Source organism: Prionailurus viverrinus, chromosome B2, assembly GCF_022837055.1.
Source record: "Prionailurus viverrinus isolate Anna chromosome B2, UM_Priviv_1.0, whole genome shotgun sequence".
Taxonomy (NCBI): domain Eukaryota; kingdom Metazoa; phylum Chordata; class Mammalia; order Carnivora; family Felidae; genus Prionailurus; species Prionailurus viverrinus.
Window position 1 is genome coordinate 91,038,313 of NC_062565.1, and position 26,055 is coordinate 91,064,367.

A 26,055-nucleotide genomic window follows, 5' to 3' on the forward strand; every position below is an offset into this window, starting at 1 on the left:
GCATTTAATAAAGTACAACACCCATACTTGATAAAAGCTCTCAACAAAGGAGGTATAGAGGGAACATTTCTTATCATAAAGGCCATATATGAAAGACAGGCTAATATCTTCCTCAATGGGAAAAAACTGAGAGGTTTTCCTTTATGGTCAGGAACAAATCAGGGATGTCAATCTCACCACTGTCATTTAACATAGTACTAGAAGTCTTAGCCTCAGCAAACAGACAACATAAATAAATAAAAGGCATCCAAATCAGCAGTGAAAAAGTCATACTTTTACTATTCATAGATGAATGATACTCTATGTAGTAGCCCGAAAGATTCCATCAAAAAATTGCTAGAACTGATAAATGAATTCAGTAAAGTTGCAGGATACAAAATCAACATACAGAAATCTGTGGCATTTCTGAAACAGCAGAAAGAGAAATCAAGGAATCAATCTTATTTACAATTGCACCAAACTGTAAGATACCTAAGAATAAAACTAACGAAAGAGGTAAAAGATCTGTACTCTGAAAACTATAGAACACTTTCGAAAGATATTGAAGATAACACAAAGAAATGAAAAAACATCCCATACTGATGGATTGGAAGAACAAAAATTGTTAAAATGTTTATACTACTCAAAGCCATCTACATATTGAATGGAATCCCTATCAGAATACTACCAGTGTTTGTCACAGAGTTAGAACAAACAATCCTAAAATTTGTAAGGAACCAAAAAAGACCCTGAATAGCTAAAGCAATGTTGAAAAAGAAAAGCAATGCTGAAGGCATCACAATTCGAGACTTCAAGTTACATTACAAAGCTGTAGTGATCGAGACAGTATGGTACTGGCACAAAAACAGGTGCACAGATCAATGGAATGGAACAGAAAACCCAGAAATGGTCAACTAATCTTGGACAAAGCAGGAAAGAATATGCAATGGGAAAAAGATAGTCTCTTCCAACAAATGGTGTTGGCAAAATTGAACAGAACATGCAAAAGAATGAAACACGACCACTTGCTCACACTATACACAAAAAATACACTCAAAAAGGATGAAAGACTTAAATGTGAAACAGGAAACCATCAAAATCCTAGAGGAGAACACAGGCAGCAACCTCTTTGCCATTGGCCATAGCAACTTCTTACTAGATGTGGCTCCTGAGGCAAGGGAAACAAAAGCAAAAATAAATTATTGGGGCTTCACCAAGATAAAAACCTTCTGTACAATAAAGGAAACAATAAAAAAACTAAAAGGCAACCTTTGGAATAAGAAAATATATTTGCAGATGACATATCTGATAAAGGGTTAGTATCAAATCTATAAAGAACTCATCAACCTCAACACCCAGAAAACAAATAAATAATCCAGTTAAGAAATGGGCAGAAGAGGGGTGCCTGGGTGGCTCAGTTGGTTAAGTGGCTGACTTCAGCTCAGGTCATGATCTCACGGTTTGTGGGTTCAAGCCTGCGTCCAGGTCTGTGCTGACAGCTCAGAGCCTGGATCCTGCTTCGGATTCTGTGTCTCCCTTTCTCTCTCTGCCTCTTCCCCTCTTGTACTCTCTCTCTCTCTCAAAATAATAAATACAGATTAAAAAATATTTAAAAAATAAGAAATGGGCAGAAGACACAAACAGACATTTTTCCAAAGAAGACATACAGATGGTTAACAGACACAAAAATATGCTCAAAATCACTCATCATCAGGGAAATACAAATGAAAACCACAATGAGATATCACCTCACATTGTCAGAATGGCTAACATTAACAATGCAGTGAACAACACATGCTGTTGATGATGCAGAGAAAGGGGACCCCTTTTACACTCTTGGTTGAAATGCAGACTGGTGCAGCCAGTCTGGAAAACAGTGTGGAGGTTCCTCAAAAAGTTAAAAATAGAACTACTCTACAATCCAGCAACTGCACTAGTAGGTATTACCCAAAGGATGCAAAAATACTGATAACAATAGTCTAATTATGGAAAGAGTCCAAATGTCCACAGGCTGATGAATGGATAAAGAAGATGTATATATATACAATGAAATAATGGAATATTGCTCAGCCATAAAAAAGAATGAAATCTTGCCATTTGCAACAACATGGATGGAGCTAGAGTGTATTTATGCTAAGCAAAATAAGTCAGAGAAAGACAAATACCATACAACTTCACTCATGTGGAACTGAAGAAACAAAACAGATGAACTTGGGGTGGGGCATGGAGGGAAGAGATAGGCAAACCATAAAATAGATTCGTAACTATCTAGAACAACCTGAGGGTTGTTGGAGGGGTTGTTGGGAGGAGGGGTTAAATTGGTGATGGTTATTAAAGAGGCCACTTGTGATGAGCACTGGGTGTTGTATTTAAGTGATGAATCACAAAATTCTACTACTGAAACTAATGTTACACTATACGTTAACTAACAAATTTAAATAAAAACTTTAAAAAATAAAGTTAATTGGGATGCCCGGGTGGCTCAGTTGGTTAAGTGTCCAGCTTTGGCTCAGGTCATGATCTCACGGCTTGTGGGTTCGAGCCCCATGTCAGGCTCTGTGCTGACAGCTCAGAGCCTAGAGCCTGGAGCCTGCTTTGGATTCTGTGTCTCCCTCTCTCTCTCTGCCCCTCCCCTGCTTGTTCTCTGTCTCTCTCTGTCTCAAAAATAAATAAATGTTTAAAAAAAATTTTTTTTAATAAATTTCTGACTTCCAAAAAAATTCCCTTGGCAAATGAAGAGAACATTACAAGGTTAATAAAGGAACTGTTACATATAAAATTTTAAGAATGTAATTGAGTACTCTTATGGTCAGCTGTATTTCAGAAAAATGGAATTTTTTCTGTTCTCTTCAAAATGTAAAATTTTAAAAGCATGCAAAAGTTACTTCTCTAGGGCTTAATGAATAGAAATAAAAAAAAGAATTTATTAACATCAAATAACTGGTGGCACAAATGATGTCTGTATCATGAAAAATAGCTAGTAAGGCAGATGGATATCTCAAATTAGGAGAAAATGAGATAATTTAATACTGCTAAAAGACTATAACTAGATGAAATAATATTAAGAATAAATTTATGTAATGAAACATTTTAAAGGAGAATACCAACATTCTTCCACTGATCTTTACAGCTAATGGGGGAAATTTTTCCCCTAAGAAGGTAATCAAAGCAATCTTTGATGTCATTCAACATCATCAGGATGTTCCACCCTCAGCCTGGACATTCAGCTTTCTGTAGAACTAATGACTATTTTCTTGATTTTCCTTGAAGTTAGTTGCCCTCAATGTCTTTAAGGATAACTTCCAACTTGTGAAGACTACCTCTCCCATTCACTTATTTACCAAACATCATCTCTGCACCAACTATGCTCCAGGTACTTGTGAGGCCATGACAATACAATGATGAGCAAGACCATGTTAGCCCCTTTATTGGATTAATGATCTAATAATAAAAAGTGGTATTAATCAAAACCAGACAGAAAAAAATGTAAAACTATGGCAAGAAATATGAAGAAGATGTGGGCTATGCTATTATATAGTTCATAATAGGGAGGTAAAAGAGTAAAGGAGGTATACAGAGCCTTCTCTAACAAAGATAAAATTTCAAGGATTTAGGGTAATTAAGCAGAGAATAAGGAAAAAATTTGTGAGGTAGAGGGAACAAGGTATGCACAAAGCTCAGAGATAAATAGAAGTAAGCAGCTCTATGATTAGGATGAAAGAAGGTCAGGAAGGCAGGAGGTAGAAAATGAGGCAAAGAGGTGATGAAGATGGAAGAATGTAAAGGCCAGACAATAGAGGGACCCTCTGAGCCTTTTATAGGAGCTTGAAGGATTCAAGTATTTTGTAAAGATCTTTCTAGCAAGGTGCAGTGTAGAGAGCAGCTGGTGGAGGGCCAGAATGGATGTAGGTAGAGCAATTAAGAGGTGGCTAGAACAGTCCATGGATGACATGATAGTTACCTGCATTATTAGGTAGTAGAAGTGATGGGGGGGGGGGAATGGAGAGAAATGGATGGATTTGAAACACACTTAGGTAAAATTAATAGGTGTTAGTGAAGGATTAGAAATGGGAACAAGGGAGAGTTAGTTAACAAGGACAACATTTAGCTTTCTTTATTCCAAGTATTTCACTCATAGAATGTCTATACTAAATCACTGTTAGATTAATAAAGGAATGAATAAATTGATAAATGGATAATCCCAACTTTGTCTTCTTACCCTATAAAAGAAAATCGCTGTTAATGAAAGGAAAGAATATAAAAGAAAGTATCAACCCTTATTCTTATACAACACATTAATTGTACACAGATATACTAATGAGATTTTTACCTTATATACAGAGAAAATAAAAAATTCTAAGCAAACCCTAATAATACTGATTAAAAAGTAAAATAGAGAACTCAACAGTATCAAGAACTAGTTTTTGCCTGTGAAATGTAGAAGGATAGGAAATTTCAATTTGACAGAAAATGAATCAGAGCTTTTTATGGGGGGGGGGGTGTACTTTTGAATAGAGGTTCCAGGGGCACCTGGGTAGCTCAGTCAGTTAAGCGTCTGACTCTTGATCTCAGCTCAGGTCATAATGTCACAGTGGGTGAGATCAAGCCCTGCGTGGGGCTCTGCACTGTTAGCTTGGGATTCTCTCTGCATTTCTCTCTGCCTCTCCCTCCCTCCCTCTCTCTTTCTCAAAATAAATAAATAAACAAAAAAAAATCAGTAGAGGTTTTAGGAATGCTGCTTTTAGATTTTCTTGTAGTTAAAAAAACTCCTGAACTGTTTCTTTAATAGTACCATTTTTAGTGGTAAAGATGAAGGAGGAATATCTTCTTTAATTGTTGTGCTCATAGATATTAAAATATCTTCTCAAGAATCTTGCTTTTATATTCGTTTGGGAATATGTCTCAATTTGGGAAGACAGAGCAAAAAAGGCAGCACTCAAATAATTCACAAATAAAACACATGTTAAACAAATTAGGTATGACAGAACATGGGTTTAAGAATCAGAGATGCTTGTATCTGGAGGAAGAAAACTTTTTTAGGCAAAGAGCCCAAAGGAAAGTTCCATCATTAAAGTTAGCATGGTAAAATCTGTGTCAGTTGTACATAATAATTTTTATATAAACTAAGAATCAATGCTAAGAAAAATAATTCCCTTCAGATAGTAAGAAATTAAGTTAATAGATATTTAGTACTTAATTTTTACGGGTGATTTCTTATTAGAAACAGAAAAATCTATTAAGAACTTATAAACAATGAAGAAAGAGAAAACAAGGCACAAATCTGAATAAGGAAAAGCTGATATTAAGCATGAATCCAAGACTGAAAGTAACTTTTTTTCCTCTTTAATACTGCAAAGCCATTTATTCTTGAAACTTAGTAGGTTTTGAGTAAGAAGTTATTAAGGATGCTAACTTTTTTGATAATGTAAAAAAAAGAACAAGTTACTAATAAATACGCCATAAATCTAAGGCAGTTCCTAATTTCTTTTTCTATCACTGTAACAAAGTTTGTATAACAAGAAAAATCTCAATAGGGTTAGGGCATCAATTATTTTCCCATTCTGCAAGTTACACAGGAGGAGGGGAATTATTAACAGGGATGATAAAGCTGTACTTGCATTTGGTAACACAAAGAGTAGCTTACAAATGAGACGTCTCATTAGTTTGAGCAGATGGATCAAAATTAAAGGCTGAATCGCCAACTTTTAATTTCCCAATTGCCAAGAAGACTTGAAGTCTTGCAGAGTATGATTGTTGAAAAGTCAACATGAAAAGATTTTCTCCATCTGTCATCAACACATGCTTGAGTGGAACACAACTGCCTCCTACTGTTTTTAATACTTTTAAGGCAATGTTGCACATAAAATCTATTAAGTACACTAGCACATAAGTTTAGATGATTGGTATACTGAAACCCATGGAATAGGATGACCAGAGGATATCAGCATGGCTTATGAACATGAAATTCGTTCTATTCTAATGTAATCTAAATGGAGAGAAACAAAACAAATTCACTTGTGTATTTAAGAAGAAACTGTTAATTTTTAGCATGAAAACTATTCAGTTGCCTGAGAGTTATAGTTTTCCATTTTTCAACAGACATTTATTTCAGTCTTATTACTAATGGTCTGAAAAGTAACAGCTCCGATGAAAGTATTTAGTGAAACCACAATTAGGGAGAAAAGCCAAAATACTAAACAACTTGAAGGCAAGAAAACCAGATCAAGGAGTAGTCGCGGGAAGGATTTTTTAACTGGGTGGCAGAGAAAGGGTAGCACAAGGTGGTAGCATGGTAAATTCAATTGATTTTCCAGGAGTAGAATAGACTTAAAATTTCTTACTACTATATATTAACTGCTAAGATGTATTTAAAAGGAAACAAAATAAAGCTAAAGTTTGTTAGGTACACAGCCCCACAATAACTTATGTTCCCTTAATAACAAAGAAAAGCACATTTACTGAATATGTAGCTGGCTGCTTAATAACAATGTGCTAATACAGTTAGTTATAACTATAAATGAACTCTAGAAGCAAAGGTCTCTCCCTATCTATACTAGATATGTATATACTATATATATAGCATATATAGTATATAGATATCTATATCTAGTATATATAGTATATAGATATCTATATATAGTATAGAGGCAGAGACCTTTGCTTCTAGAATTCAGTTATAGTTATAACTGTATTAGCACATTGTTATTAAGCAGTCAGCTACATATATATATGCACACAAACACATATATAATTTACTGTACTTATATGTACAAAACATTTAAATAGAAGAGTCTCTTAGAATGAAGCACACATGCATAGTTAGACCTTTCAGTCACCAGAGCTGGGCAGAATAATATAACTGAAGAGTTAATTTGGGTATCAGTTTTTTAGATAATAAGGTAAAGAGATTGTTGAATTATATATTTTTCATTTTCTGATAGATGGATACAAATTCATTCATTAAAATTACTTGGAACATTATATAAAGACAGACAGTGACTGGGATAACATTATAGTCAAACTCAATTATGTGGGGAAAAAAACACGACTCAGAGACTATCCTATTGTGAAGTTCTTTGTTAACTCTCTAATAAAAGCAGAGGACCACATCTTAGTGAAGGTATGTATTCAAGGAGCTAAAAAACGGGGGGGGGGGGGGGGGGGATAATTCAGTGAGAGGTTCTAAGTCCCTGAAAACAAATTTCCACATAATCCTCAGTGTGATGGATTACATCAACGACTCTTAGCCTTAATGAAATAGGTATCTACCTCAGCTTCCAACATCAAAATATGTAATAGTCTTGCTTTCCAAGCATCTTCTCTGCAACTTCAGCTCTGGACATATTATAAAGGCAATCAGTAGAAGCTGCCGCACATTAAGCTAAATTAACTTATTGGCCAAATAGAATGTGGCAGAGCAGCTTGCAAATAGAAGACTGAATGATCCCTTTGAAAATTCAGACTGAAACAGAAGATTTTAGTTTTGAGCAACTTTCCCAAAGTTGCAAACATAATGAAGGTAATAAAGAAATGAAAAAGATGGAGCTCTGTTTCCAAACTATGTTCATGAAAGAGTTCTTGAGATGATTACATTAATGTAAAATTTGCCTTAACAACTTAATACTTATGGCTCTGGCATTGGCATTTGTAATACTAGCAAGATTAGAAGCAAATATCAAACAGTAAGTCATAATCCTGATGCATTTCATATTTCCTGTCATCTCCATCTCACTAAGGATGCTAAATTTTTGAAGATGAGGCAATTCATCACAATCAAATTGTATTTACTAGAGAGACCCCATACACAAGACACTATAATAGGAATTTAAACAATAATATGTTCTTGTAATCCAGTCTAACTTCGTAGGACCTGTCCTACTAGAACACAAAACCTAAAAGGACAACACTGCATAGAACACACTGATTAAATTTTAAGTATGCCATCTTTGATCTGTTTATTTAAAATATAGTGTTAGTTTCCATTTAAGGTTCTGTCATACTTTTGAACGGACAAAATATAGTAGAGAAACTATAGGAGTAACAGAAAAAAAGATAGGAAATTAAGGGGAAAATGTCCATTTTAAAAAATGAAAGGACATACACCAACAAAAAAAATAATATTTGCTTTAATCCTTTTTCCCCCTCAATATTTTATATTAATCACATTTAAACTACATTTTAAAAATGCAATTACAGAGGTCAAAGACCACAGGGTCACAGTTATGAAGCAAAAACACAGAGAAGGACAGGTTTTTCTAATTGAAAGTGAGTGCATGGGGCACCTGGGGGGCTCAGTCAATTACATATCTGACTCTTGATTTTGGGTCAGGTCATGATCTCATGGTTCCTAAATTCAATCCCTCCATCAATCCCTGCATGTGCTGCCAGCACATAATTCCTGCTTGGGATTCTTCTCTCTCCCCTACTCTCTCTCCCCTCCCCCCTTGCACTGTCTCTGTCTCTCTCAAAATAAATAAACTTAAAAAAAAAAAGACAGAGAATGCAAACTCAAAGCAAAGCATGAACAACAAGTATACAAAATGTGTTTTTTGTAATCATGATCTAAAAATAAAGGCTGCCAAAGCCGCCTGGGTGGTCAGTCAGTTTAGCGTCCAACTCTTGATTTCATCTCAGGTCATGATCTCACAGTTCCTCAATTCAAGCCCCATGTCAGGCTCTGTGCTGACAGGATGGAGCCTGCTTGGGATTCTCTCTCTCCCTCTCTCTCTGCCCCTCCCCTCCTCATGAGCTCCCTGTCTCTCAAAGTAAATAAATAACCATTTAAAAAAAGAAGTAATCGCTGGCTAATTAAGAAAAAAAGCTCACTGATATGTTACCACTCTATTATATGCCTTAAAAGTATAAAACAAATTCAAAATAGCAAACACAGCAGATCATAATCTTACCTCACATTATACTGATAAAACTTTTCAGGAAACTATGGCATCAAGTTTCTAAAATCCTACATAGGTCTGCTACGATCATGAAATATTATTACCCACCCAGAATGTATTATAGGATCATGTGGCAAGGCTGCAGACGGTGGCCATTTGTGCCATAATTCTATTTTAGGAAGTTTATCCCAAGAAATGTTTCAACAGAAAAAATAACAGGCAGAAAGATGATCACTACGGTAGCACTATCTTTAATAACAGAAAATTGCAAACATTAAAAACACTTACTAATATAGGAATAACCAGTAATAGAGGAACAGCCAATGTCAGCTTAATGACAAAGGAGCAGTATAAAGTTCTGAAAACGCTGTGGGTTTCATCTCCACAAAACTTGTGTTTCAATCCTCATGCAAACCTTTATTAGCTGGATGTACTAGCTGGGAAAGCTGCTTAACATGTTGTAGGTTCATTTTCTTTTTGAAGAAAAGGAGATCATAATGCTCATGTTGGGATGGGAAAATTAAAAGTCCAAAGACATTCATATGGTGTCTGAAACTTAGAAACTGAATAAAAACTCCCTTTCTCTCTTAGTGATATTAAAATTGTGAGGACCATGTAGAAACAATGAAAAATGTTCACTATTCATTAAAGAAAACAGTGAATATAAAACTGTAACTACAGTATAATTTAGTTATGGATTACAACTAATAATTAAGTTTGAATGAACAAAATTAAAAGCTACATGTGCAATTGGATAAAAAAGGACTAGTGGATATGCATAAAAATTACAATAACAATGTTAAAATGGTAAATAGTAAGACTATAAAAATTTTCCTTAGTGTTATTTTATTTTTACAATTAAAAAAAGTAAAAGAGATATGTGGGTATTTCTACAGAACTTCAGAAAGTCCTACTATTATGGAAAATAAACATCATCACTAATCATTCAAAAATAGAAATTGTGAGACATGCAGCTTAAGCCTGACATTTTAAGGTACACAGTGTGAAGAGGGCCCTAGTTTTCCTGTTCTAATTCTAGTTTGGGAAGAGGAACATATCTGGACACAATCTCTGATCCCTAAGTGTTTCACTGAACTCTCAAATTGCAATCATAGTCTACACAATCACCCACAGTGCATTTTTAGCCAGACAGGCGTGCAGGGGAAGAAGAGAGCTTGGAGGTCATGCATCCTTAAAAGGTTGGCAATCATGGATGCCATGACATGCACACAAAGGTGAGAAGGGAATGCTTGTACCCAACTTCTGCCTCAGCTTTGCTCACTCTCCATTCCCATGTTCTTCCTGCCCTGGAGCAGCAGCCTCTGGTCACCTGAAGCCTCCCTCCCTTGGGGTATCCCATCCAAGTCTGTCCTTTTTAAATAGGAAACCAGTGCTATGAACCCAGCCCTCCATCCCAACTTGTCCTTTTAGAATTTATAACTGCAAATGCCTACCGTCTGGCAGCTTTCTTTTTGAAAAGCAACGTACTGAACAACTTCACAATAAGAATGGAAGGAATGGCAGCAAGATCCCATCTCTACTGACCAAACACCCCCCAGCCAGCATACTTCATAAATCATGATTCCTAGGGGAACATGTTAGCCTCTGTAACAGTAAAAGAACCATGACAGAAGAGGAAGAGGAAACAATCTTCCTAGGATCCTTTAAATTACAACATTTTATTGGACTTTTACATACAGTAGAAGATACAACTACCACTCTTACCAACAATAAGGAATAAGATAATGTAGGAGTGTGATTATTTTTTAAAGAAATATTTTATAATGTAAGATTCAATAATGAAAAACAGGCTGGAGTAATATAACAAATATACATAAAGGATAATTATAAACAGCATGATAAAGGCAAATAATGCTACAAAGATAAGTGATCTGTAGTTCCTAAGGCCTCAAAATAGCTGTAGTACTGGCAGTAATGGTATTACTAAGCCATTCACTTACATTAGTATTAACAACCATGTGTGTTTCTGTATATGTTTATACATGGATATATGTATTTATCAATCTCACTAAGAAAGAATTCACAAGAACTTCTTTTTTAAAAATTCTAAAAAAAAAAAAAGATTTTTCTATCAGAAGCAATCCTGTGTTCTGAAGTAATGACGCAAGTACCTATTTATCTTGTCATTAAATGCTAACTACAAGAGAAGAAAAATGATTGCTTTAATTTCTTTTTAATTCTACAGGCAACACTAACATTCCTACCAGTAGTGTCTTAAATATTTTTATAACATTTGCAAGAATATTACAAAAGGAGTAATAAGTGGAGCACCTAGGCATGTCGGCGCTCTGCACTGAGTGTGGAGACTGCTTAAGATAGTCTCTTTCTCTTTTCCCTTCTCCCTCTGCCCCTCTCCCCTGCTAAAGTTTTCTCTCTTTCTCTCTCTCTCTCAAAAAAAAAAAAAAGCAATAGAGTTGATATTGACCTAGAGTAAAACTTTATCTATTTATATGTTCCATACATGGTAAAATATTTACAGTTTAATTCCCATTATTTTAAAAGACAAAAAAAAATTTAAGAGTTTGCATGGATAAAGAAATTTATCATAGATTACAAAAAGTTGTCCTGTGATAGAAGAAATCCTATCATGATTAAAAATTATGTTAAAAAGAATGTTAACTCACAGTTCAAACCTAAATGGAGACATAAAATAGCCAACACTATGTTGAAGAACAAAGTTGGAGGACTGATACTACCTGACTTCAAAAATGACCATAAAGATATAGTAATCAAAACACTCTAGTATTCGCTGAAGAATAGCCAAACAAATGAAAAAGATAGGGAACCCAGAAATAAGCCATAAATACAGCCAACTGATCTTTGAGAAATGAGTAAAGGTGATAAAATGGAGCAAACATGGTCTTTTCAATAAATGGTGCTGGAACAACTAGACCTCCACATGCAAATAACAACAACAACAACAACAACAACAACAACAACAACAAGTAAATCCAGACATGGACCTCACACCCTTCCCAAAATTTAACTCAAAACCAATCATAGGCCCAAATATAAACACAAAGCTATAAAATTCCTAGAAGATAACATAGGTAAAAATCTAGGTGACTTTAGGCATGGTGATGGCTTTTTAGATACAACACCACAGGCATGGTCTGCAAGATAATTGATAACTAGATTCTATTAAAATAAAAACTGTAAAAGACACTGCTGAAAAAATGAGAAGACAAGTCACAGACTGGGAGAAAATATTTGTAAAAGACACAACTGATAAATGACTTTTATCCAAAGAACTTTTATACAAAGAACTCTTAAAATTCAACAACAAGAAAATAAAGAACCTGATTTTAAAATGGCCTAAGACCTAAACAGATACTTCACCAAAGATACAGATGTAAAATATGTTCAACATCATTTGTCATTAAGGAAATGTAAAGTAAAACAATGAGATACTGCTACACACCTGTTAGAATGGCCAAAAAAATGGTATCACTAAATGCTAGTGAGGCTATGGAGCAAAAGGAACTCTTATTCACTGCTGGTAGGAATGCAAAATGGTACACAATTTTGGAAGACAGTATAGAGCTTTCTTACAAAACTAAACATACTCTTACTATATGACCCAGTAATCATACTCTTTGGTGTTTACCCAAAGAAACTGTAAACTTAAGTCCACACAAAACACGTACACAGATGTTTATAGCAGCTTTATTCATAAGTGCCAAAACTTGGCAGCAATCAAGATATCATTCAGTATGTAAATAAACAGTGGTATATCCAGAGAGTGGAGTATTATTCAGTGATTAGAAGAATAAGCTATCAAGTCATGAAAAGACATGGAGAAACCTCAAACAGATAACGTGACAAAAGCCAATCTGAAAAGGCTACAGACTGTATGATATTCTGGAAAAGGCAAAACAACAGAACGATTAAAAAGATTTAAAAGGTTAGTCGTTTCAAGGGGTAAATGGGAAGGATTGATGAATAGGCTGAACACAGAGAGTTTTCAGGGCAGTGAGATTATCCTGTATGACACTACAATGGTGGATACATGCTATTATACATTTGTCCAAACCTACAGAACAAACTTCAAGAGTGAATCCCATTCAATTTTGCCTGTGAGCCCAAAACTGCTCTAAAAAAGAATGTTACTTTTTAAAAAATTGAAAAAACATATTTACTTAGCATTTTTAATATAGCATATACAAATAGATTTTATGGATTTCATAGCTACATTCCTTAGCTAATAATATAGTTTAAATTTTTTTGTGATATAAAAGTTAGAAATAAATGTCCGTGGCAGTAATATCTACCTAATTACACTGAATTTATCTTGTTCTTTTACAAAGAAGGTACAGACATTGGTGATTATACAGGATATTTCTTTCTTTCAGGATTTTCACTGAAATGCTATCAAATGTTTCTCTAGATAACATTTTAGGATCATCGGACGTTCACTACAAATAAATCTTATGAAGCAATCTAGAACAGAAGTTAGAAAACAAGCCAAATGCAGTTGCTGCTTGTTTTTGTAAATAAAATTTTATTGAAACACAGCCATGCCCAATTGTTAATATACTGTCCACGACTGCTTTCATGCTACAACAGCACTGAGTAGCTACAATGAAGAAAAACATAAGCCCACAAAATCTAAAATATTTACTACATGCCCCTTTACAAAAAAAAAAAAAAAAATTCCTGGCTCCTAAGAATAAGTAGTTGATGTTTGGTAATACTTTTGATTAAAGAAAGAATATTGGTCTTTAACCTTTATTTGTACATAATAAATAATGCAACTCAAAGCAGTTTTCTAATGAAGATCAAAGAAATACACTGATATAAAAGAAATGCACATAGTGATCATGACATGATGGTTAGTGAAGACGCTGCACTCACATGACTGGATATACAAGTGCACTACTAAAATGATGGAAACATGTTACTTTATTTTGTACAGCACCTCATTTTCTTCACATGTCAAATGATGATAATAGTACCTGTCTCACTGCCTGGTGAGAGGATTCAATGAAAATAAATGTAAGATAATTTCAGCAGTTTCAGACATTTAAGAATCATTAGGAAAGGTAAGTCACTAATATCATATAATATAATCATGATTTCTTTTCCTTAAAAGTTATTCTTAAACCTAAGGACATTCTCTTGAGATTAGTTAGAAACCTGATACTAAAGTTGTTTCTTAAAGGGGCAAAATGCATCAAAGATGCTCACTGGGCCGTGTTCCATGCCTTCAAGTTTAATTCATCATTGATTTGTTTATATACTGAGGCTCGAAACAACATTTAGTCTGGAAAAAAAGGATTTCACTGCTCTTAAAACAAATTCAAAAACCAAAGGACCAGAAAGTATTTAATTTTATGTGTCATAAAGGCTAATAACATAGAAAAAAATTCCATAATAAAATAAAATGATCCAAAGAACCACATACAATCGAGCAATGATGAAGTTTCATGCAAGCAATTATTATCATCCCACTTTTTCTTTAATAATCTTGATTGGAGCATTTTGAACAATGGAGTTTAAAAGTAAAACTGCTTAATTTCCAAGCACAATAAAACAACATATATCATATATATTTGAATTGGTACTACTTCATGAAAACAGTAATAACAGAACATTTAAAAATTTACATTATGTAAAAAAGTACAAATTAAAAATTTTGAGGTATGAAGGAAGACTGCTTTTTTAAAAGATAAAAAAAACCCAGAAATGTAGAGGATGAAATCCTTCTCTCTCTTATCTATTTAATGAAATAGCAAAATAATAAACAAATAATAAAATGACCTAGCAATATTGGGATGATAATTTATGAATATTTTATGACTTATATGCCTAACCACTCAGCTAAAGTTAGTAAAAAATAAAACCTCACAGTCATTATCTCACAATTCAAGAAAAATTTTAAGCGCAAAAAAATTAATAATTTTAACCATTAAGTATTCTCAAAAACAGGATAAAATAAAGCGTACCTGGTGTCCAGCCTTTACTTGCTTCAAAACACTTTCATAACATACTTCATCCATGTTATTCAATTGTTGCACCTTAAGGTTTTTAAAACATGAATAATATCAAATGAAGCAATTATAAACTTTCTAACTAGCAACAAAACTGATCATAAGGCATTTTTTTCCTTTCAGATTAACTAGAATGTAGAAACAACAAATGCAATATAAATACCTAGCATATAACAACCTATTAAGAAACACAACATAATTTTAAAGTATAAAGGGGCGCCTGGGTGGCTTAGTCAGTTAAGCATCCTACCTTGGCTCAGGTCATGATCTCATGGGTTGTGAGTTCGAGCCTCACATGGGACTCTCTGCTCTCAGCACAGAGCCCACTTCGGATCCTCTGTCTCCCTCTTCTCCTCTTTCTCTGCCCCTTCCCTGCTCTCTCTTCCCCTCTCTCTCAAAAATAAATAAAAAAGATTTCAAAAAATTAAAAAAAATAAAAGTACAAATAAAATACCTCATACTAACTTTCTAAGTATGACAAGTTTTTTAAAGACAATTTTAAGGATAATATACCAGTTATAGATATTTTAGAATAATTTAAAAATTTTTGCTTTCCCCAGGAAGTCCACTTGTCAGGCTGTTTTTCTTCTGTTTCATTCTATAAACTATACAGCTTTCCTGTGTAATTCTCAAAATCACCACAACAGCACTAGTAGAATGCCATGGTGTATACAGTTAGAATCAAGGGAAACATACTATTTCTATAATACATATGGAGAGGGTTAGATATTTTTCTACAGAAACATTTTTCAGGTTAATTGGAAATTTAATATCCAATTCATGAGTTAAGAAAGGATCTCATTTTCCCTATTAATGATGAGGAAACTTCCAACCAAAAAGGTAAGATGGTGATGTGATCCAACCTGCATCTCTCTACACAACATTTATTAAGAGTGTGGAAGTGATGAAAATGTCATACACATTTGGAATGACTATGATATAGATATTTTGTTTTAATAAAGTAAATGTTTTATCATTCTGTTACTCTTATGAATTGTAGTGACTAAGTAAAAGGAGATAATCACGAGATAATTTACTCCCCATTAATGATTCAAGAACAACCTCAGCTCGCAATAATTTTTTCAGTGTAGTTTGGGTTGAGTTCTGGGCAAAGCCATGATTTCAAATTAGAGGTGTCAGGCACACCATCTTCCTATATTCTTCCATAATAACTGAGTCACATCATGTGTTTCTGAATGAAACTCTGAGGAACCTACAAGGATTTCTTTTTATAAAACAATGACAAATGGATAACTGGTTAGTAAATATATTAATCAACACCCTGGGGAAATGCTTAATGATTACCAATTGTATATTTCACTGAATGTAAAAATAATACATTATAATAAAACAAAAAAATCTATAACTAATACATATAAATAATTTACTATTAACCCTATGTAAGATACGTAACAGTGTTTTTCTAATTGTGCCAGACTTCTGTCACCTGACACCATTCTTTTTATGATTTAAGATTACAATGCTAATATATTAGGGTGAAAATATGTTGAATTTAATTAGCTTTAAGTAATTTACCAATTTATATAATGGATTAAAAAAATAAGATTTAAATAGTTGAAAAGCACCTGAAAAAATTTTATTTTCTAAATCTTTCTGTGATAACCATCTTCCGTCATTTAAATTATAATGCTGAAAGAATAAGCTAAAGCTATAAAGGAAACAGCTCTACAGCTGCCCTAAGGATACCTTAAAATATACTAAATAATCAAATATATATTAAGTGACTGAGAAAAAAAAACAAGCAGCAATACTGAAAATCACTTGAATCAATTAATGACAAAATATGTACAATATAACTATTATTATATCTGTCTGTATGTCTGAAATGGCTCACGACAACCCTGAAGACACCTTACATTATGCACTGTACCTGAAGGATATGTATACACTGTTGTAGTGGCAGGCACTTCTGGTATTTTTTAGCTGAATATTTTATTTGTAATAGTGTAAGGTAAAATGACCCTATGTTACTAATAAAACTCTTTTTAGACAAGTAATGCAATACATTAAAGACCAGGGCTGACATACTAACACAGGATTCCATCTCATTTTATTTTGTAAAGAGGTCATAAGGCCTATGAATCTTCTCTCAAACCTATTTCTTTTACAGAAAACAAAAAGTATCATTTAACACAATATTAAATGCATAAATTTTGAGCAAAGTAAAATATTCCTTCATGATACTATGAAACAGAAGTTTAAAATAAGCACCCTAATAGTGTATATGGTACACAGTAATACTATAAAACTTTTAAAAGCATTATAAGAATCTCAGAAATGCCACTTATATATATATAATTGATATGGTAATTATAAAACATTATAAGTGAAATAGAATACCTCATTAACAGTTGCTATTAGGAATTATTTTCCAATGGCATAAAATTTATTATTTTTTTTAGATAAGTAGCATATCAAAATTTATATTACTGGTTGAATGAGAGCCTTTTATTATTTCACACTAGCCTTCAATCATTTCAAAGTAACTTTTTGAAATTTATGACCATATATATATATAACTTGTATTATTAGCCAAGAATACAAAATATACATTGATAATGCGATACAAACTGTAAGCAACTTTTTGAAGGAGTTATATTACTACTTATAGTTGAGGAAATGTGCTAGATTTTATCTAAGATGTTTAATTTGTAATCCTACTAAAAGGGTCTTTTGGGGAAATCCCAAATAAGCATTAAACAATACATCAACAAAAACATTTTAGGAACAGAAAACTCTATTATTATTAAAAAATATATTTACCTTATTTGCACTTTTAACTCCCAGAAATGTCTGTCCAAGAGGAACTGGTCGAAAACGGCCATCAAAGTAGAAAAGTCCAATACAGGGATTAACGTGTAAAAATGTAGCGACATCAAGGTAGTTGGGTAAGGTTGCAGAGAGCCCAAGAATCCTTATCATACTCTGTGTGGATTCCACCTACATGGGTTACATTATTCAATGTATGAGTAGATTCAACCCATTTGGATTTTTCTGAGTTTTAAATAAGTTTTAATAAACAGAGAGTATGAGACATTTACAATAAAACAAGATTCCACCCCTCTTAAAAATATGTAATAACAATACATAGTTTGAAACACAGATGTCTTTATCTGAAAGGTAAACAATGAAGAAAACTGGTCTAAGCCTGCCATCAAGGATAATATAAAATTTATAATAAAACAAGATCCACCCCCAAATATATAATAACAACACAATTTAAAAGGCAGATAACTGTCCTTATCTGAAAGATAAACAATTAAATAAACTGGTCTAAGCCTGCCATCAAGGATAATACAAAATAATTTAAAATGTAATTTTAGATTTCCTGAAGAATCTTATTAATTTTTTTTCCTTAAAAATGTAACAAAGTAAGTGACATACATGGATTAGGATTTAGTCTAAGTTTTATCAATTTATAATTTCAGGTGCTAAAAACACAAAAGTCTAAAATAATTAAGGTAAATATTTCTAGTATTTCACAAATTTAAATTTAAAATGAATGACAGAAATATTTGAGACTATGTGTATATATATAGTCATTGAAAATTTCCATGGACCTTTTAAAAAATTATTGAAGGCTCATTTATTAAATCAGCATTTTCCTTCCCTTATTATAGATTGCTTAGTCTATAATTCTTTACCTATTATACAGTATTCCTTTTGCTGTATCATACTACCATATCAGTAAAGCATATCAGTAAAACATATCATATCAGTAAAAGTTGAGCATATCAGTAAAATATATGACTGAGAAACTAACACACTATTCTTTCATCACAGAGGAAGTTTTCAAATTGGTTTACCAAATTATCATTACACACTTTATATTAAAATCATTTCATAATCATAACAGAAGAGAGATTGCAGGGAATAATAGCTAAAACTTGGGAAAAATAAAAACTACTGAAAACATGAATTAAGCCACATTTTTTGTGTTCACTGCTGTAGTGTAATAGTCTCGTTTTGTTGCTGAGCACTACTGATAACTGATTTTGTTTAATAATTATCTATTAAGCTCTTAATGACAGGCACAGGGCCAACAGAACAGGAGCTTAGAGTCCATATGTAATAATGGCAAAAAACATCGTAATGTGTCCTATTAATAGTTGTAGTTTCCCAGAATGGTGAGAATAATGGGCAGGGATCACTAAATAAACTCCGGTACGTCAGGAAAGGCATACTGAGTGGGGGTAATGGTTGCTGCCAATCTAAACTGAGAGGACAGAAGGCAAGCCAGAAGGAATTGGGAGTTTAGGGTACTGCATCTAGCAAGACTAGTAGCATGAACTGGAGAAAGGAGGTGACAGATGTGGTTAGAAATATAGAAATAATCATGAAAGAGTTTACATGCCAAGAAGTATGTCCATTTAACTGCTCATAAGCACACAACAGCGTCCAGTTCTCTCTCAGTTATGTTTTCAGGTCTAATTCATAACTTATAACACTTACAACATCCTCCTCATCTTTTAAGTTTCTACACATTCAGTAAAAGGTCTTTATCATTTCCAGTTTTATTTATTCATTGGCTTTCTATTTATGATTAGACTTGTTAGAGGTTGCTTTATTTGGTTTCTTTTTTTTCCAGTGGCTATTAAAAATTTTGTTTTCCTATTTTAAAATTAACTTTATTTTTCAGCTTTATTATTTTTTCCCCTCGGTTTCATTAGAATATTTTGCACCAAACTAACATTTAATAATTAACTTATTGATAGTGTCTCCATTCCTGTTTCATTTTAGATGATAAATCTTACTTTGAATAACAATTCTGGGTGCATTTGAGAAGCTTCCATTATTTTTAAAAAAGAAAAAGAAAAGAGTGCTGACCCTCTCTCTTTCCTTCTCTTCCTTCCATGATGACTTACTGACCTCTAAGTGGCTGCGGATTAATCTTTCAATTGGTTGGGTTTTAAATCTTCATTTTATCAAATATAAAAGTGTAGAATGTATGCATGTATATACGTATGTATGTATGTGTATCTATCTATACAGAATTTTATCATATAAATGTTGTTTCTAAATGTCTACTGTATTCTGTAAAGACTATGATCTGTTCAATTTCTGCTTTGAGAAAATGTCCCATAGAGACCTGAGATTTATCTATTCATAGGTTATACAATACTGTATGTTTGATCACTTCACCACATTAATTATATTATTCAAATTCTCTACATCAGCAATACAGGATGTTAGTATTTGCTAAAAGAAAGAATCATTTTAATCACATACGAACTTTCCATTTTAAACTAGGAGGCAAAATTAATTTTCCCCTCCTAAGGGGAATTAATTTCTATCATTAGCATGATATAGTCTAGGATCATCCACACCTCAGCCCTATGGGTTCTGCAGAAATATTAGCTGGCATTCTGCTGCCCCATGTCCCTATAATAGCCCTTCTCTCTGTGTTCTCATATCCCTTCTGCTTTCATATTTTGTATTCTTGGCTTCTAAAGTCTGATTTAGAAAATGGTTTCTTACCTAAAAAAAAAAAAATTGAAAACATTTAATGTGATTTTAAAAATTACACGATTTAGAATGAATTTGGCAAGTTAGTCAACCTATGAGAGAAAGCATATAGAAAGATTTCTAACCTTAACGTTGTATTATTATTTTTTTATCTAGAAATGTTCGCCATTCTCACTTTCTTGCTATCATCAGTAAAATAAGGGGGTTCATGAAGAGACACCGGGTAAGCATTTTAATCATTTCTTCAGTTTCCTATGTTCTTCTTATTTACAGCTAATTTTAGTCAAAACTTGCTTGCATCATACTGGTATCTTCAAGTTTACTGCCCCTAAGTGAGCAATTGCCAATGCCGGATTTCTCCTTGCACATTGCCATACAATGTACACACACTTCAGGAGAGTCCAAATGCCTGGATACATTCCCTGACACCAAAGTTTCCTACAAGCACAAGAGAAAATGTGGTCCTGTAACTTCAAAATCCATTCTGTAAGTTTAGACAGAGGAGTTTAGAGGTTCTTTCTGGGCATATTTGAGGACTAAATAAAATACCTATAGAGATACCTATGAGATATATATGGCTCCTTAGACAGATGATTCTTACCACTTTAGTAAAAGAATAAGAACTACAACTTTCAAATTAAAGGTATTTAGTTGGATATAAAAACAACCTTCCCCCCAAAACACTCCAGACTGAAATTATCATGAACTGAATCAATATAAACATTTGTATGGCAGAGTTACAGACTTGTTAAGGGAACAGATCCATTTGCTTCATGGAATTTATAAATCAGTGGATTCCATAAAAATTATATAATAAGCGAAATTACAGAACAAATAAAAAATAAGAAAATGAATAACTGAATTTTCAAAATATGCTTTTGCATTTAATTCAAAAAGTTTTTACCTTTAGGTGATATTATCTAGAGGACAACTCAATAAGCCCTGGAACTCATATTTTGTTAAATTACCATCCATTCACTGATTGTTAGTAAGTATTTTATAAACCTGCTTTCACAAAGAAAAGGGGGACAAAGTATGTTCTAATTTGATATTCATTATTACTAGAAAGGATTCAAGAATAAAAGAAATCACAGCAGATAGTCAGAAAAGGGAGTAAACAAAATATTCTTTTTTACAAAGGAGCAAGGGTGGCATTTTAAGTAAAGTCAGAGAGAATTTTGTCAATCATTTCATTCGTCAGTCAACAGATTGTGTATGTAATTGTATTTGGGGGGGGGGGGACCAGAAAATAGCAGTAAACAAAACTGTCTTTACAATCAGGAGCTGACGTTTTAGTTGAGAAGAGACAACCATAAACTCATTAACAAATTAAGGAATTTCAGGTATCGGTATCAGTAAGTGCTATGAGTAGAGTAAAACAAGGTAATAGCATAGAAGGTAGCATGGGTGGGGCCACACTTTAGGTGGGATAATGAGGAAAAACCTTGCTAAAGAAGAAATATTTGAGAGATGATCAGGGGATAAAAATCTTCCAACAGAAGAAAAACTAAGTACAAAGACTGTGGGATTGGAACAAGCTGAGCAGGAAGAAGATGAATGAGAGGACAAAGTGTGGATAGAGCAGAGTTTAGAGGTCTATTGAGAACCCTCTCATGTATGACTTTGTAGGCCATAATTCACAAGCTTGATTCAATACATACAAAGTACACTTTCTACCCACAGTACTTAAAAATGCACATTGGAATTTACATTAAATTGCTATAGGAACTTTTAAACAATTAAACACTTTTTTTTTTAAATTTTTTTTTTTCAACGTTTATTTATTTTTGGGACAGAGAGAGACAGAGCATGAACGGGGGAGGGGCAGAGAGAGAGGGAGACACAGAATTGGAAATAGGCTCCAGGCTCTGAGCCATCAGCCCAGAGCCTGACGCGGGGCTCGAACTCCTGGACCGCGAGATCGTGACCTGGCTGAAGTTGGACGCTTAACCGACTGCGCCACCCAGGCGCCCCCAATTAAACACTTTTAACAGTTAAATGTATCGAGTCACAAAAAACAATTATACTTTTAAACAATTAAACATTTTTAACAATTAAATGTACTAAGTCACAAAAAACTCAGTTTCAAATCAAAAAAGAATATAGGCCGCTTTCTCTGATTACAATGTAACATACTTAGAAAGATAAAACCAAGAGATGGCCAAAAACTTCTATTCACTTTGTAATTAAAATATATCATTATGATCCCATGACTGATCAACTTCATCGCAGGTTTCTAAGGAGGCTTTTGATAAGTTTGCTTAGTCTAGAAGACTCAGTGGGTATAAGCAAAGTAGTCCAATGTGAGTAATAGGAATACTTCCATAATTAGACATCCATCAACAATGGCTTAAGACTTAAACTTTCTGCAATGTGGATACCACTGAATAAGACACAGATCCACACATACAGAGACTATTTGCAAAAGCGTAAAGAGGGAGCATCAAAAAATGATAGAGATGGATAAAAATTAAAGTATAAATACATATACAATATCTTACCATGAATTTGCTTTCACTAAAAAAATCTTGTGGCTATCAGCAAAAACTAAAAACAAAGGAACCCTCTATCGGGGAAATAATGAACATCCCTATTAGTTAAGAAACCCCCTTTATATGTTGTGATGAGAATCCTTTATAGTGATTACAATGATTTTTTTTAAACAAAACTCTTTATTTATTTATTCATTTTGAGAGAGAGAGAAGGAGAGAGCATACGCAGCAGGGGCAGAGAAAGAATCCTAAGCAAGTTCCCCATGCTGTCAGTGCAGAGCCCAACACTGAGCTCAATCTCAGGAACCACAGCATCATGACCTGAGCTGAAATCAAGAGTTGAGGCTTAACTAAGCTACCCAGTCAACCCTAGAACGATGATTTTAATTACACAATAGTTCTATGTAGTAGTGAAGGTGATTTGAAAGGATATGAAAGTGATCTTTTTGTTTTGAAACCATAATAACATAAAAGTTACTGAACATATTTTTAAGGTATTTCGATGTTAAATACATGATACTCTGCAAACACCAAAGACCTTTTTCTGCTAAAATTCCATTTAAAATGACTCTATTTTTTAATCTAAAAGTATGATCCTATTATTCTCGATATATATAATAAGCCTGTATGTGAAATACTTTCTTTTAAATGAGAATAACTTGGAACTTTATGTCCTAAACCAAATCTCAAAGCTCTGTAAACTACACTATGAACTATAAATTCACCTAAAAATTATTGTGTCGAAAACTATAAAAGTTTTAATATTTTACAGCTTATTTTTTATAATTAGCCCAAAAGCTAGGCAGTAAGTTTTTAGGATGTTTTCCTTTATATAAAATCTATGTTCAGACAGTTTAGAAGACAATTAATATTAGTTCAGTGTTGTTAAATACAACGGATGTGGCCTTTCTTACACTTTCTGTTTTCTAAATTCCTCTCAATCATGTGTCTTGTGAATTTAGTCCCTAAAGCCACCACACAATTTCAGAATCCGAACACAATCTACACTGCATTAGAGCATCTTTTAGTGTTGCTTCCCTTAGTTACAAATGTTGATGTGCTATGTAAAACACTGCCATCTACTGGGAACATCTGGTAATAAAAAAAAAAAGGTACATTGAAAAACAGCAACTTTACTTTTTAATAAAAGTAGTTATGAGCTTTGTGATAGTACATTAAAAAATATGAGAAGAATCACACAGACCCTTCTATAAAGGAGATTAAAATACAGTAAAGGATACAAATGAAGACAGAATTTCTCATAACCAGTAAAACATTCTGCCTTCAGTGAGATGAGTTTCATCTCTGGAAGAGGGTCAATGGTATTGGAAAGGAAATGGGGAAAGGACACATAGTTTTGTGTGGCTGGAACCTATTGTAGCTAAGAAATATGCAGAAGTTAAAATTATACAAATAGATCACAGCTCCAATAGTCTTTAATGTCCAGATAAGGAATTTAAACATTTTTCTTTAGATACCAAACAGCAAGCCATCAAAAAGTTTATGAACATAGTAGTAATAAACCATACAATTGGAGTTTGATTATATTATGGAGATATCATGTGTAGGATGAATATATTAAATATTTAGATGTTATATATCTATACTATACAAAATATATATATTTCTATATCATATATAGATATTTCTATACCTGCATTACATATACAATAAAAATCTATTTTATATTTTTAGTTTATATAAATTTAACTTGATATAGTTTATAATATTTATGTATTATATGGAAATTTATACACTATAATTAATATTCATAAACTTAGAATTGCTTCAAAATATATATAATACATAGTATCATGTGTCTGTGTACATATATACAGAAAGCATTAGCAGGAGGCCTGCAATCCATTTGTTCCCTTAACTGGGGGTGCTCAGGAAAGAATGATGTCCTAGTCAAACACCCCTGTAAACATGCTAATGACAGACCTTCTGGTAAATGTACTAATGATATTTACTCGACCTCTAATGTTCTATAGTTACAGGCAAGTCCTTAACTTTATAATGCTTTTAGCTGATGGCCATGGTCCCTCTAGGTGGCTCAATGTAAATAAATCTAGAATGTATGGATTCATATGGCATGACTCCCCGAAAAACATCACTAAGCTATATAAGTATCATGGTATAAAATAAACACATTTCATGATTAAAATAGCTCTCTTCTGTAACTGATGCCCTTCATGCTTGAAAATCTGGGCCAGAGCCAATCCTATGCGGCAAGAAAGGACCTGGAAAGCTATGATGGCAGTTTCAGACTTCTCCATGCTTCACCTTTGTCTCACAACTACCTGTATCCTTGAAATTATCAAGTTGGATATTAGCTAAAACCTGATTTTTGTGTCTTTTTTAATATTCCATCCCTTTGCGTTTTATGCATATGTGTTTATGTGCATGTGTATACACATATTTTTAATTTATATGGTAAAATGTGAACATGTCCCAAATAACCCTCTAGTTCCATTTCTATTATCAAATCACCTTTAAGGTTTGTAGCATATCCTTGCATGTATATTCACCCTTGTCTACCCAAACCTAAAATATAAATGTAAGCAAGAACTCTGATTAACTACATCCATAGCACCTAGAACTATGTGGTTGGCACATGTTCACTGAATGAATGAATGAGAATATAAACATATATTTTTTCTTCACATAAGTGGGATTATGCCATATGTAGAGGCCAGCTTCCTTTTTCAATAAGAACATATCTTTTAGATCCAGTTCATACAGCTCTACCTCATTTGTTTTAAAGGCTGCAAAGTAGCATTTTATAGTATGACTATAATTTATTAATTATATATATACATGTTATATATATAACATATATATAGGTTTGTGGGAACACCTGGGTGGCTCAGTCGATTGAGTATCGACTTCGACTCAGGTCATGATCTCATAGTTCATGAGTTTGAGCCCTGCTCTGGGCTCTCTGCTGCCAGCGAGGAGCCCACTTTGGAGCCTCTGTCCCCCCCCTCTCTCTCTGCCTTTCTCCCATGAGCACATGCTCAGGTGTGCTCTCTCAAAAATAAACATTAAAAAAATTTATGAAAAAATACAGGTATGTGTTTGTGCTATGACTTCCACACATTAGATCCCTAGAAGTAAAAACATAGGGTTGGTTTTAGGGGGTGCTTTCAAATTACATTCTTTTTTCAGTTTTGCCAATTTGATAAAAAT

At 33.4% G+C, this 26,055-nt stretch overlaps 1 protein-coding gene across 1 annotated transcript in view; it reads right to left on the reverse strand.

The window, feature by feature from the left end:
- Positions 1 to 26,055, reverse strand: part of ASCC3 (activating signal cointegrator 1 complex subunit 3) — a 361,738-nt gene that overhangs the window by 196,210 nt on the left and 139,473 nt on the right. Inside the window, exons 12-13 of the mRNA XM_047858492.1 lie at positions 17,669 to 17,845; positions 14,840 to 14,911 (exon numbers count right to left, since the gene is read on the reverse strand). Of these exons, the coding sequence (XP_047714448.1) occupies positions 14,840 to 14,911; positions 17,669 to 17,845 (249 nt within the window). The remainder of the gene's footprint in view (positions 1 to 14,839; positions 14,912 to 17,668; positions 17,846 to 26,055) is intronic.